Source organism: Macrotis lagotis, chromosome 6 (assembly GCF_037893015.1).
Source record: "Macrotis lagotis isolate mMagLag1 chromosome 6, bilby.v1.9.chrom.fasta, whole genome shotgun sequence".
In the NCBI taxonomy this organism is placed as follows: domain Eukaryota; kingdom Metazoa; phylum Chordata; class Mammalia; order Peramelemorphia; family Peramelidae; genus Macrotis; species Macrotis lagotis.
The window spans coordinates 58,845,836-58,858,534 of record NC_133663.1 but is presented as its reverse complement, the minus strand read 5'-3'; the positions used below and the strand labels follow the sequence as shown (position 1 = coordinate 58,858,534).

Below are 12,699 nucleotides of genomic sequence, written 5' to 3'. Positions count from 1 at the left end.
ATCATTGTTGCTGTACTGAAACCTGGCCAGCCTTTTGGTCCTCTGACTAGGGTGTCAGGGCCACCTCTTTCTATTTATGAAGTATTAGAGTAGGATATCAATGGAATCATTACATTTTAATGGGACAACTGAGTCAAATTTCCTTCCATTTTTTAATTTAAGGCAATGGGGTTAAGTGACTTTCCCAAGGTCATACAGCTAGGCAATTCTTAAGTATCTGAGGCCAGATTTAAACCTCAGGTACTCTTGGCTCCAGGGCTGGTGCTCTATCCACTGTGCCACCTAGCTGTGCTGGTGCTCTATCCACTGTGCCACCTAGCTGCCCTGAGTCAAATTTCTAATGGCACCTGAAGAGCAGTCTTTGCTGGGAGGCTTTGGGGAAATAGATGTGGGGAATGGGTCAAACCTGGATGGTTGACTCCAGGGAGGCAAGGGCATCTGGGTACTGGAAGTTTGAAAGGGGAAAGTTCAAGAGAAACCAAAAGAATAAATAAGACACTGAAAGGGAAAACCAATAAGGGACACCTATGGCAAAATCTGATACTGTATAATTTTTTCCTAGCCCTGACCCTACACATATGAGAAACACATCCAAATATTATATGTCGATAATCTTATCTCCCTTCTATTCTTTATTACATTCCTTTCTGCTCTTTACCTAGACGTTAATACCATTAATAATCTAAGTTTGGTTCTAATTTTTTGGCTTTCTATAGAAAACTATATAATTTAAGAAAATGAAGTTTCAAATTAATAATTTTGGAGATTAATCTAACCTGATTTCATTATTATTTTCTTCAACTAGATGAAGGATTTTTAAAAATAAGTTAATGAAAGGGACAAAAAAAACCCCTACTTAAATCTGATTAGTATCTTTCCCTATAGTTTGTCATGTTTGATGCTAAAATAGTATTTATTCAGAGTCCCTTTGCAGTCTAAATTTTTATAATACTTTTCTAGAATACAAAGTTTTCAAAATCACTCACCTACTTATCACCTTGTTTCAAATGTTCAAATTTATTTAAGGGAAGGGGAGGAATGGAAAAATCATAGATAGCTAAGTTACCCATCCTAACCTTGTTGGTGAGAGGGAGGGATTGTTATGAATTGGCAGGCATGATGAATCTGGTTTTTTTTTTTTATTGTAAAGCACTAACTTGAATTCAGTAATAGAGTTAAAAACCATATCTGATGTACCTTGTAACTGTCCTTCATAAAAAATTATTAAAATCATAAAAACATAAAAAGTGCAGAAGAAATATTTCCTTTCCATAAACAAACCAAGTGCTTTATCTTAGAGACAGGATCTCTTCACATCTCCCTACGAGAATATGTTTCTGTCCCATACTGGTCCTTAGACGGCTGGTCTGATACCTTGTTATTTAGTCTTTTCCAGTCATATCTGACTCTGAGGTTTTCTTTGCAGAAATACTGTAATGGTTTGCCATTCCTTCTCCAGCTCAATTTCCAGATGAGGAAACTGAGGCAAATAGGGTAAAATGACATGCTCAGGGGCACAGGTTTAGTCCTTGATATATATATATGACCTGGGCAGAGTATGCTGTGACACTGTCTTTTTTTCAGGCCTGTCCATGAGTTCCTAATTATATCTATGTTTTCAGAAAAACAACTAAACTTTTTTTTTTTTGCATTCATAAATCAATAGGGCATGAGAATAGGTCTGATCAGGAATGTTCTCAAATGGATTTTTTCCCCCAAATTAGCATTGGTATCCTGGACCCCCACAATATATCCTCTTCTTGATCAGGAATGAGTACCCTTATTTGGGAAAAACCCAATATCGGATTATCCAACAAAGCACTTGTCAACTGAGTTGCTATTCCTGCTTCCTCTGTAGTACACAGAATGATGCAATGGTCCAGATATTTGGCCTGATTTTGCAAGGAAGGAAGAAATAATTTTCTTACCCTTTGGAAGAACAGTATCTCACAAGACATTGGGTATCTTTCTGTGTACTAAAGGACTTAATTTGCTAAATGATTACCAGTGGGGTGAGAAAAAGTCAGTGTCCCTTAACAGATGATTATTGTTATTTCTTTCTCGTTGCTAAGATCAGTCTACTTATCCTCTTCCCTCTGTTCCTCCTTGCCACCCTTCCAGATATTCAATTTTGGTGGCTCTCATATTCCTCATCTTTCTTTTTGTACTTTTATTTGAAGTCATTTTTAAGCCCCTAGTTCAGACAGTCAGATCTTTTAAATTGTTGAAATGGAATAATTATGCATAAAGTCTTTATGTTTGAAGATGACCTAAGACTCTCTTTTACCAGCTTGGTTTCTCTGCCATTGATGGCTTTCTCTGTTCTCTTTAAGCAGAGCTTATAACTTCAGCTTCTAAAAAGTTAAGAAATTAATTTTGTTAAATTGTAGCAAACTTTGATTTCTACATGTGGTTCAAGATGAAGTCTTCGGTTTGCTTATGAAAAGGAAAATATTCCTTCTGCATTTTTTACATTGATGTGATGTTAATAATTTTCTATGAAGGGTAGTTACATGGTACATCAGATATTCATATTTTTACTCTATTATTGAATTTAAGTTAAATGCTTTACAATATAAAAATAAACACCAATCCTGGTTGCTTCTCCACATCCGCCAATTCATAACAACTCCATCCTCTCATTTAACTTTTCTTTTCTGAAAATAGTATTGGGGTTTCATCCAGCTCAAACAAACACTTTATTAAATTCCTCTGGAAAAGCTGAGGGCCAAAAAATACCAGGTTCATGCTGTTCCCCTTAGGAAGTGATGTGCTAAGTGTGTGATCCCAAAGCTCTTTCACTTAAGTGGTTTATGTATTTAACAAAAAGAACACATCTCTTTACTGAATCATTAGGTATACTGTGGGAGGTATGTATTAAGTTTTAACAAATGCTTTGTAATTTGTTCATATATTTGAAGAACTGATTTATGTGTCCAGGAGTTTGTTTTTTGAACCGTGAAGATTTGCCCAGATAATAGAACAAATATCAATTTGCCAAGCTTCTAGATTATCTACCCCCTTTCTCCTGCTTCTGAAAACTTCTTGTCCTATTTCTCTCTAAATTAAGCTTCTTCTCTGTTGACTGAATTGTTCCTTAGCACAAAGACCTTGGCATTCCCATAGGTATTGTTCCTTTTGTCACATTCAACATCTGGTAAAAACAACTTTAAGAATCCTTCATATACTGTTTCAGATACTATGAGAAAGCCTGTGGGTGGGAGCTTATTCCATTCCACTGTTCAGAGGGTGGTAGAACTTTAGCCCTAGGATGGATTTTAAAGATCAGCTAGAATAATCCCTTCCTTTTCAGGTGAGGAAACTGAGGCATGGTAAATGGAACAGTTTGTGTAAAGTTGTATAAGAACTAGAGCAAAATGAAGCTTCAAACCTCAGATCTGCTCTTTCTACCTCACAGTTACATTTGTTGACTTTATGTATTCTGAAATTTATCAATCATTCATTTAGTAAACATTTATTAAGAACCAGCTGTTATGGTGTGTTCCAAAGGTATTTAGCCTCTCTGGTATGAGGTCAGACATTGAAAACATCCCTTGTATCCCAGGACATTTTCAGTTGTCCTAACTTTTGTTCTGCCACTAGACTTTGATGACTCTGGAAGAGAGAGCAAGGTTGATGACTTTGTGAAACTTTTTCTAACCTAAATCCAATTTATGATCGAGTCAAGACATCACCCCATGATGTCATTGGTCCTGATAAGGACCAATAAAAAAGGAAGAACAAACAATAACATTAGGAGCCTACTATGTCTCAGGCCCTGTGCTAAAGCACCAGGATACAAGGAAAGGTAAAAGACAATCCCTGCCCTCAAGAACCTTACCACCTACTGAAAAATGTGAGAAATGTCTTGTAATTTTGTATTGTAAATTGAATGGTGAGACTGGTAGCATGGTGTTCAGTAGAAAGCCCTGTGTTTGAAGTAAGGGAAAAAATGTAAATAAATAAATAAAACATATTAAAACACACAAGTATGGGGTGGGGGGGGGAGAGAGAGAGAATGAGAATGAATATGAATCTGGGTTTGAATCCTTGGATGAGTCTCTTGGAGCTTCACTTTTCTTATCTGTAAAATGAAGGACTTGTACCACCTGACACCCTAAGGGTCCTTCCCACTGTAAATTTACAATTCTGTAACCCAATGTGGTCCTGCATAGCACCAACCTTCAGAAAACCCTCAAAGTACTAAGATATTTATAAGCCCTATTATCTACCTTGACTGTTCTTGTGATCAAAATGAGCTTCAAGCAGTCCAAACAGACTTCCTAGAAACCTGCTGCTATCAGATTTCCTGTCTAGCTGGGGCCACCTAAATTAAATTATGGTATTCCCTGTGATTATGATCCCCCTTTTGTATTTTTTCTACCACCACACAAACTCACTGTCAAAATTTACCTTCCTTTGTTGGTGCAAAAGCATTAGATTTTTAAGCCACATCCAAGGTCACAGAATCATAGAATTTGAGTTTCAAAGAATTTGAAGGTCAAATAGCCCATTCCTCCTTATTTCAAAGTTAAAGAAACTGTGAGGCCTCCTATAATTAAGTGACTCACACAAGGTCATGCCAAAAATAACTGGCAAGACCAGAATTCTAAACCCTATCTTCAAACTTCAGTTCATTATTTGTTTTTTTTTTCCCAGACTGAACACAACAATGTAGTTTTTTAAACCTACATGTGCTTGTACTCTCAATCCAAACTCATGAGCCTGCTCACTCATTCTTCAGAGTATGCCCCACTTCTCTTTCTTCTCCCCTCCCTCTTTCCTTGTCTCTTTGGCTCTCATGGTTACCAATAAAGCAAGGTTCCCTTTGGTTTGGTTTACAGGTGTAAATCACACGTCTCTGCTCTGGCTCTAGATCAGACTTGTGATTCTTCATTTACCCTGAATTAGGACTATCCTCATTCTTTTGGTGATTCCCTCAGTGAATTTCCTCGCATTGGCCTCCCCTCTCCAGTTCAGAGTTTAGGAAATTATCTAGGAAGCTTCTGTACCCTCACTTCCCTTTTCCTCTTTTCTTCCCTTTGCCTGGTATTATGTTCGTCTCTGATTTTCAAGCTATTTCTAGGTGAATTATCTTTAAACAGGTGGTGGACAATGTTTTCTTTATATTAAATCATTCTGACATCTGATTTGATTTCTCCAAATAGTTCTTTTCTGATTTTTCTTCTTTTTAATTACTCCTCCCACTCTTCCATTCCTGATTTCTACTAATCAATGATCACTATTTTTTAAGTGGCAATACAAAGACAAAAAATGAAACAGCCCCTGTACTGTAGAGTCTTTCATTCTATTTAGGGAAACATCTAGGTAAATACAACATAATGCTCATTCAATACTAGGTAATGGGTAGGGGAATGGAGGGAGGGCTACAGCTTGTGGATAGAGTCAGGGAAAGAATCCTGGAGAATTCTTATTCCATTCAGCTGAACTTTGAAAGGAATCATGAATTCCAACAGACATAAGGGAGGAGAAAGCTAAAGTGGAAGTATAAGAATATATAATTATTATTTATAATTACATAAGAAATATAAAGAGAGTGCCTGTACTCATAGGAACAGATGGAATGTTGTGTTTGAGCAACAATCAATTGATCACTTTGGCTGAAATATGTAGGGTGGATAATAGGGAATTATGTGTCATAAACCTCGAGATGTAAGTTGAAACCAGATTGTGAAGTGTTTTGAGCATCCCCCTTTCATCTTCAAGGCAATATGGAGCCACTGGAGGTTTTTTTGAGCAGGCAAGAGACAGAGGCAAGCTTTGATTTAGGAAGATCACTTGGGCAGCTATTTGGAGGCTAGATAAAAGAGAGGAGAGACTTGGGGCTGGAAAACTAATCATCACTAAGAGGTGATGAGGGCCTCAACAGGGTATCAAGGATGGTAACTCTGGTAGGAAAAAAAAGGAGCTTGGGAGCTTGGAAGCAGAAACAATGAGATTTGGCAACTGATTGGATAAATGCAATGAGGGGAATGGAAAATTGAAGCTAGCTCTGAGGTTGTGAACAGTAATTAGAAGAAAAGTGATAGCCTAAACAGAAATAGAGACATTCGGAAAAAGGGTGGATTTCAAGGAAAAAGATAAGTGATCTTTTGTGGACATGTTGGGAATTGATGTCCTTGGACTGTTTTGCAGTATATATAATTGACAGTGATACTGGACTGGAATTCAGGAGAATTCCCATATATTTTAGGGCTAAATAGTTGGATGTGAGAGACATTATCACAAATATGACCAATCAGTCCCTGAGAGCTGATGAGATGACTGAGAAGAACAGTGAGAGAAAAGAAGAGTGCCCTGGTGGAAGCAATGGGGTAATGCCCACTGGTAGAAGGAGAGACATATATGATGATAGAAGGAATCTGAGGAGTGGCCAGCCAGGTAGAAAAGGGAGCCAGGTAGAAAGAGAGCCAAGAGAAAGCATTTTTCCCCCTGAGAATCCAGGAAATAGAGAATATTCTAAATGAAATGTTATTCAGCAGCAGTGTTGCTAGACTGGGTGACAGAGACACCAGAAGCTCCTGCCTCTCCATTGCCCTCTTGCTTATTTATGGATTCTGATAACATTCCTAAACGCTCCTCTTCCATGTTCAATAAGTTCATGTACTGGGAAAGAGGTGGAGTATACCTGTAGTAATTTGGGAGTTAGAGTGATTGAAGAAACCTCAGTTGATCAGGACTTGGGAGCTTCTCTGCATTTTTAACCTTTTCTTGTCTCTCTTGTACACAGAATTGGACCTTCTGGTAAGTGTGATCACAAGTATCACTGGTGTGCTGTTTGATAGCATGGTCAGAAACATTTTTATTTTTAATTCTTCCATTTATTTTTAGCTATTGTTATGTTTGTTTGAAAATTTTTTATTCATCAAGTATATATTAAGTTCTATAGATGCTCTTACATTGAGAATAATTGCTCAATTATGAGATGTCATGATGGCTGAGAAATCATAGTGATGGACATAGGATGTCCATAATAATCATAATAATGTTGATATTTTACTGATTTTGTCCTTATGAAAATATTGTGGAATAGAAAACAATTGTATTTCATAGATATGTTTATGAAATAAGCAGAGGAACCTTTACAGTTGATGCTGTGAGAACTCTTCAGAGATGCTTGTCCTTTTTTTCACTATTCTTGACTATTTCATTTATGTTTCTATTTCTTCTCCAAACATATTTGAAGTATGGACAAAAGCCATGATTGGCATGGTGTGGTTAGGTGATTGGACTGAAGACTTAGAAAGCTATTGAAGGATTGGGAGATGGTTTTCACACAAGATACTGTGAAGAGCTAGTCAAATGCTACTTTGGTGGCCAAGACCAGTCAAACTGTTGCAATTATTCCATCTTTCCCAAAGCTACTGTTTGAATATTTTTGAGAGCAGAGAAGGTTGGGGAACCATTAAGAGAGGCTTATATGAATGTAAATTTTATTTGGGAAATAAAATTAAAATCTTTTGAACTCTGGAAACCTGAATTGTAGTGGGTTATGCTGATCAGATGGTATCTGAGAGAGAAAGGTGTTTAAGGAGGGATCACCCTGTTTATATCTGGAGAAGGAAGGAAGGTAAGAAGGAGGGATGGAGGAAAAGGAAAGAAGAAAGGAGAAAGGAAAACAGAAAGGAAAGAGGAAGAAAAGGAAAGAAAAAAAGAAAAGGAAAAAGGAAAGGAAAGGAAAAGAAAGAAAAGGGAAGGAAGAAAAATGGAAGAAAGGAAAGGCAGAAAAAAGGGAGGAAAGAAGAAAGAAAGGGGAAAGGAGGAAAAAGAAGGAATAAATGAAAGGGAAATTTTGAAAACTTACTGTAAAGCAATGGCATATTTGAAGTATGTTACAAAGATGAAATTGAAAGATTTGGCAACATATTGGGAGATCTGGTATGAGTAAGGGGGAATGGGAGACAGACAGACAGACACACACACACACACACACAGGTGTGTGTGTGTCTCGAATGACTCAAGTGCAGACACTGTGGCTTGCTTAGGGTCCCATAGGCAGCATGTATCAGAGGAAGGGACTTGGCTTGGAAGAACCCAGGAGGAAATATAAATGTCTTATCAAACCACCCAAGTTTCAATATCATTTCCAGTTTTAAATTGTAGCGAAGGCCTGGCAGATGCAGCCCCAGCCTGGTTTCCCTTTGGGAGAGGGGATAGAAAGCCACATGCTGCTGCTTTTTTTTTTCTTTCCACTGGATGCGCTCCACTCAGAACTCCCTGATGCTCCCATTTGTAGCACTCATCAGTGCTTAGAAAACAAATAGCTCAGCCCTCCCTCCCATTGGCGGGTTGGCGCGGCGCTGAACCCAGAGCCCAGCAAACTGACAGCATGTGACTGCAGGGAGAGGGCAAACTGGATGGGGATGAAAGCTCCCCGATGGAGTGGAGCAGACTTGTATTTTTATCTCTGCTGAAGGATCCCCATCTCTCCCTCCCCCTTCCTGCCTCCCGTCCATGGGCCCCTCTCCCCCCTCCTGGCTTGACCTGGGTGTTTCCATTTCAGCAAGTTCTGATTCATTCATCTGGCCTTAAAAAAAAAACAGCAGAAAGGTGGGAAGGGTTGGTCCTGGGCCTGCGGATGGGGGGCCTGGTGGAGTGTCATGGTGGTGGTGGTGGGGCTGAGAGAAGATACGGTGCATCTAACGAGCAGCAGCGCCAAGGCTCACCAAGGATTTCCTTTGCTCCTAGGACATCCTTTGCTGGGCATCTGGCTGGGATTCTCGTGGGCCTCCTGTACACGCTGGGGCCTCTGAAGACCATCATGGAAGCATGTGCAGGTGCAGAGCCAAACCCCTTGGGGCCCCCAGACCCGATGCTCCAGAGGGAGCCTGAGCAGCCCTGCCCCTCTCCTTGTGACCCCAGCCAGCACAAAGATAAAAGCAGCCCAGGCTGTTTGCTGCTGCTTCAGCAGTTAAGGAGGAAGGCTGAGCTTCAGTTTTGACTTTTAAGGCTCCTACTTTTCAGGAAAAGGGATTCTTAGCTTTAGAGCTCCCTGAGGAACCTCTGAGATGTCTTGGAACGTGGCAAATGTTGAGGGTCTTTAAATCAGCCCATTTTAGGGACTGCTCTAAGGACGGGTCCTGGACTTGGGATTTCATTGGGAGGAGGCACTCCTGGGTGAGGAAGTTCTTCCTTTTGTCAGCTCAGGCGATGCCCTGGTTAAACTCTGGACTTGATCCAGGATGAGAGTTAGAATCCAGTCTCAGACATCCGACTCTAAATAGCTGATTGCTGTGCATCCAGGGCCATCTCCAGTTGTCCAGATTCATATCTGGCCACTGGGACCCAGATGGCTCTGGAGAAGAAAGTGAGGCTGATATTGTGAGTGAACTAACATCCCCCTCACTCAAATAGAGTTCGTGTGCTTGTCATGGCATCACCTCCTTGATGCATGCCGTGGTCGTCTTCAAAAATGAAGGATAAATATTATCAGGTCCAACTTAATCATCTTAAAGAATTACCTGAAACTGTTAGGTGACTCACAGGGCTGGAGTTAGGAGGACCCGAGTTCTAATTTGGCTTCAGAAACTTGTTACTAGCTGTGTGAACTTGGGCAAGTCATTTAATCCCATTTCCTGGCAAAAAAACCAAAACAACTGCCATGTTTTTTTTTCCCAAAAAAATTCTATCACAGTAATCCAAAATCCAACACAGTTGGCTTTCTTTTGGGGGGCGGAGGTATTTCTGCAAGATGATGGGGTTAAGTGACTTGCCGAAGGTCACACAGTTAAAGTAAGTATTAAGTGTCTGAGGTCAGATTTGAACTCAGTTCCTTCTGACCCCAGGGCTGGTGCTCTATTCACTGTGCCATCTGGCTTGCCCCGTAGCTGACTTTCCATCCCCTTTTCAGGTCAGACTTGTACATGGCCGATTTGTGTAATATTAAAGAGAAGCCATGTGGTATAGGGGCTAGAGAGTAAGCCTGGAAGCAGAGGGATTGCCCAGGCTTGTCATGAGGATTAAATAAGAATGTATGCACTTTGGAAATATTATTTTATTTAATCCTCATGATAATCCTGGGCAGTAGGTGTGATAATCATCTCCATTGTATAATTGAGGAAACTGTGGCAAACAGGTTGAATACTTGACCAGGGTCACCCAACTCGAAAGGGAACTTAGGTCTTCCTGACCCTAGGATCAGTGCTCTATAGTAGGAGTTGAAAGCAGATATCAATTACTTCTGCTTCCACAAATACTTGTGTTTACAGCATTTAAAGTTGACTTGAGACTAGTTTACTTTTTCTTGATCCATAAATAGCTAGTTTCCATAGGTTTTGTTTATAATCATTTACAAAAAGTATTCATAAAAGCAGAATATTTTCAAACCATCCATTTTCTCCTTTATTGTTGGATTGAATTCCCTTTGCTCAGAGGCCTTGCAGCCCACCATGCTATATCCAGGGAGTCAATGCTTGCTTGTTGCAGTATTGAAACATGCATATTTGGGGAAAGTCAAGTGAATATTGTTTGATAAAAGTGCTGTCCATCTTTATTTTCTTTGAGAGGAGATGTGATTAATGGAAATTCCTTAAGAAGTTTTATTTTCTGAAAGCTTCGATTGCAAAAGAGATCTGGTTCCTCAGTAGTATATGCATTGTTTTAATATGGATTTTTGTGACTGAGGGATTTATGTGCAGGGATGCTAAATCTAGATTTTTTTTCTTTTCAAATATTCAGACTTTTAACCAATTTTAATGTTTAGGTTTTTTCCTTAAAAGTTTTCAGATTTTCTCTAGTCTAATTTATGTAACTCATCTTGGTATTCTAAGTTTGAAAGATAAAAAGAATCGCAAAGACCATCTTACCCAACTCTACTTTAGAGATTAAGAATTTGAGGCATAGAGAAGCCACACTTGTATTAAATAGCAAAACTAGAACTCAGAAATAACACCCACCCCCCAAAAAATAGACATTAGTAGTAGCATCAAAAATTTATTTCTCTAAAGTTGATGAATCTGCAAACACTTAGGAGAAAAACAGTGAATCAAGTGTCAGAAGATCTGGATTGGAATGAGCAGTTTAATATGTCTGTGACAATGGATAAGTCACATATACAGGTCTCAATTTTCTTGGTCTGGCCCTCTCATCTTATTGCTAAGAAAACCTGAGATCTGAAGAAATTAAGTAACTAACCCAAAGTCACACCAATAGGGTTAGGATGGAATTTGAATTCACCTCTTTGACTATGAACTTTATCTTGTATCATTTATTCATTGTAGAAAGAGGGAATTTTAATAGATGATTTTAATAGAGTATTTCCAGATGAGCCTTTATTAGGTACTTACTATATGTGCCAAGGTACTGTGAATAACTGGAAAAAAAAACAAGTAAGAGTTAAAAGAAAGACAATCTTCATGCTCAAAAAATTTGCATTCCTTTAATTAGGGAAGATAGTGCAAAAAAAAGGAAGTGAAAAGTATTGGTGAAGGTACCCATTGAAGGACTAGGGAGAGGAGTACAAATGAATTAAATGAAAGGATGATATGAGTTAACCTATGTAAAGCACTTTTTTATGCTCAGTTTTTAGAACTCTGAGACCCAATTTTGGGTTTTCTTGGCGAAGATGCTTGAATGGTTTGCCATTTCCTTCTCCAGTTCATTTTCCAGATGAGGAAACTAAGGCAAACAGGGTTAAGTGACATACTCAAGGGCACATAATTAGTGTCTGAGGTCAGATTTGAACTTAGATAGATGAGTCTTCCTGACTCCAGGTCTGCCACTGTACATTGTGGCACCATCCAGCTAGTAAAGCACAAAGGAATTAATAAATTAATAAATTAATAAATATACATTTTTTTATTTGCACTATGATAGGTGCTTAATAAATACTTAAAAAAACCATATAAAGCACTTTGCAAACCTAAAAATGCCACGTGAATGCTAGCTGTTGTAGTCATTAGGCCAGACTGGTCTGGATTGAAATAAGTCAATTGGAGGTCCACCATCCTCAATTGGAGGATCAAGGAGAAACTTAACAATTGGAAGAAGACATTTAGGATAAGGACTTATTCCTGCTACCATCTATAGACAACATAATGATGCCAATTCTGCAAGAAATGAATTGTATAAGGGAGAAAATAAACCTTTCTTTTTTTCCTGGAAAAGTCAAAGACATTATAAAAAATTTGCAGTTTACCCCAAATATCAGCAAAATGATTATACTTTTAAATTGTGCTTTTTAAAAAAAAAATTCAACTTAGCTATCATTGCCAAATAGAAATATTTTGATATATGAGGAAGAACAAAATACAATCATCTCTATGAAATGAGAAATGTCTATCACTTAACAGTGTTTTTTTTAAAAAGCAGGTATTAAACTGATAATAAAATTATTCTAATTTACTTATATCTTATATTTTTATTTGCTGAATATATTTAATATGAGTATAATTTATAAAGTATAAAAATCTCTTGCCTTTTTTAAATTTTTCTTGATTTAGGCATATTCTCCTTCAACACCCATTACCCAAGACAGCAACATTACTTTGATAATTCTGGTAAGTACTTTATGAAAATGGTTTCATCCATGGTTTTTAAAATGTCTTTTATGTAATTTCATCTATGTGGGACTCTTTGCTATCAAAGGAGATTAATTAGGGCTAAACAATTTTCCCTTGGTTACTTAGCCAGGAATTGTCAGAGATTAGACTTGAACCCAGGTCTTCCCCAGCTCCAAAT

General features: G+C 38.3%; 1 protein-coding gene across 10 annotated transcripts in view; it reads left to right on the top strand.

Moving 5' to 3' along the window:
• The window catches only part of RHBDD1 (rhomboid domain containing 1), a 161,699-nt gene that overhangs the window by 70,787 nt on the left and 78,213 nt on the right, over positions 1 to 12,699 (top strand). For all 10 annotated transcript variants that reach the window (XM_074191253.1, XM_074191250.1, XM_074191256.1 and 7 more), the window contains 2 exons: positions 8,710 to 8,798; positions 12,462 to 12,518. In XM_074191253.1, the coding sequence (XP_074047354.1) occupies positions 8,710 to 8,798; positions 12,462 to 12,518 (146 nt within the window). The remainder of the gene's footprint in view (positions 1 to 8,709; positions 8,799 to 12,461; positions 12,519 to 12,699) is intronic.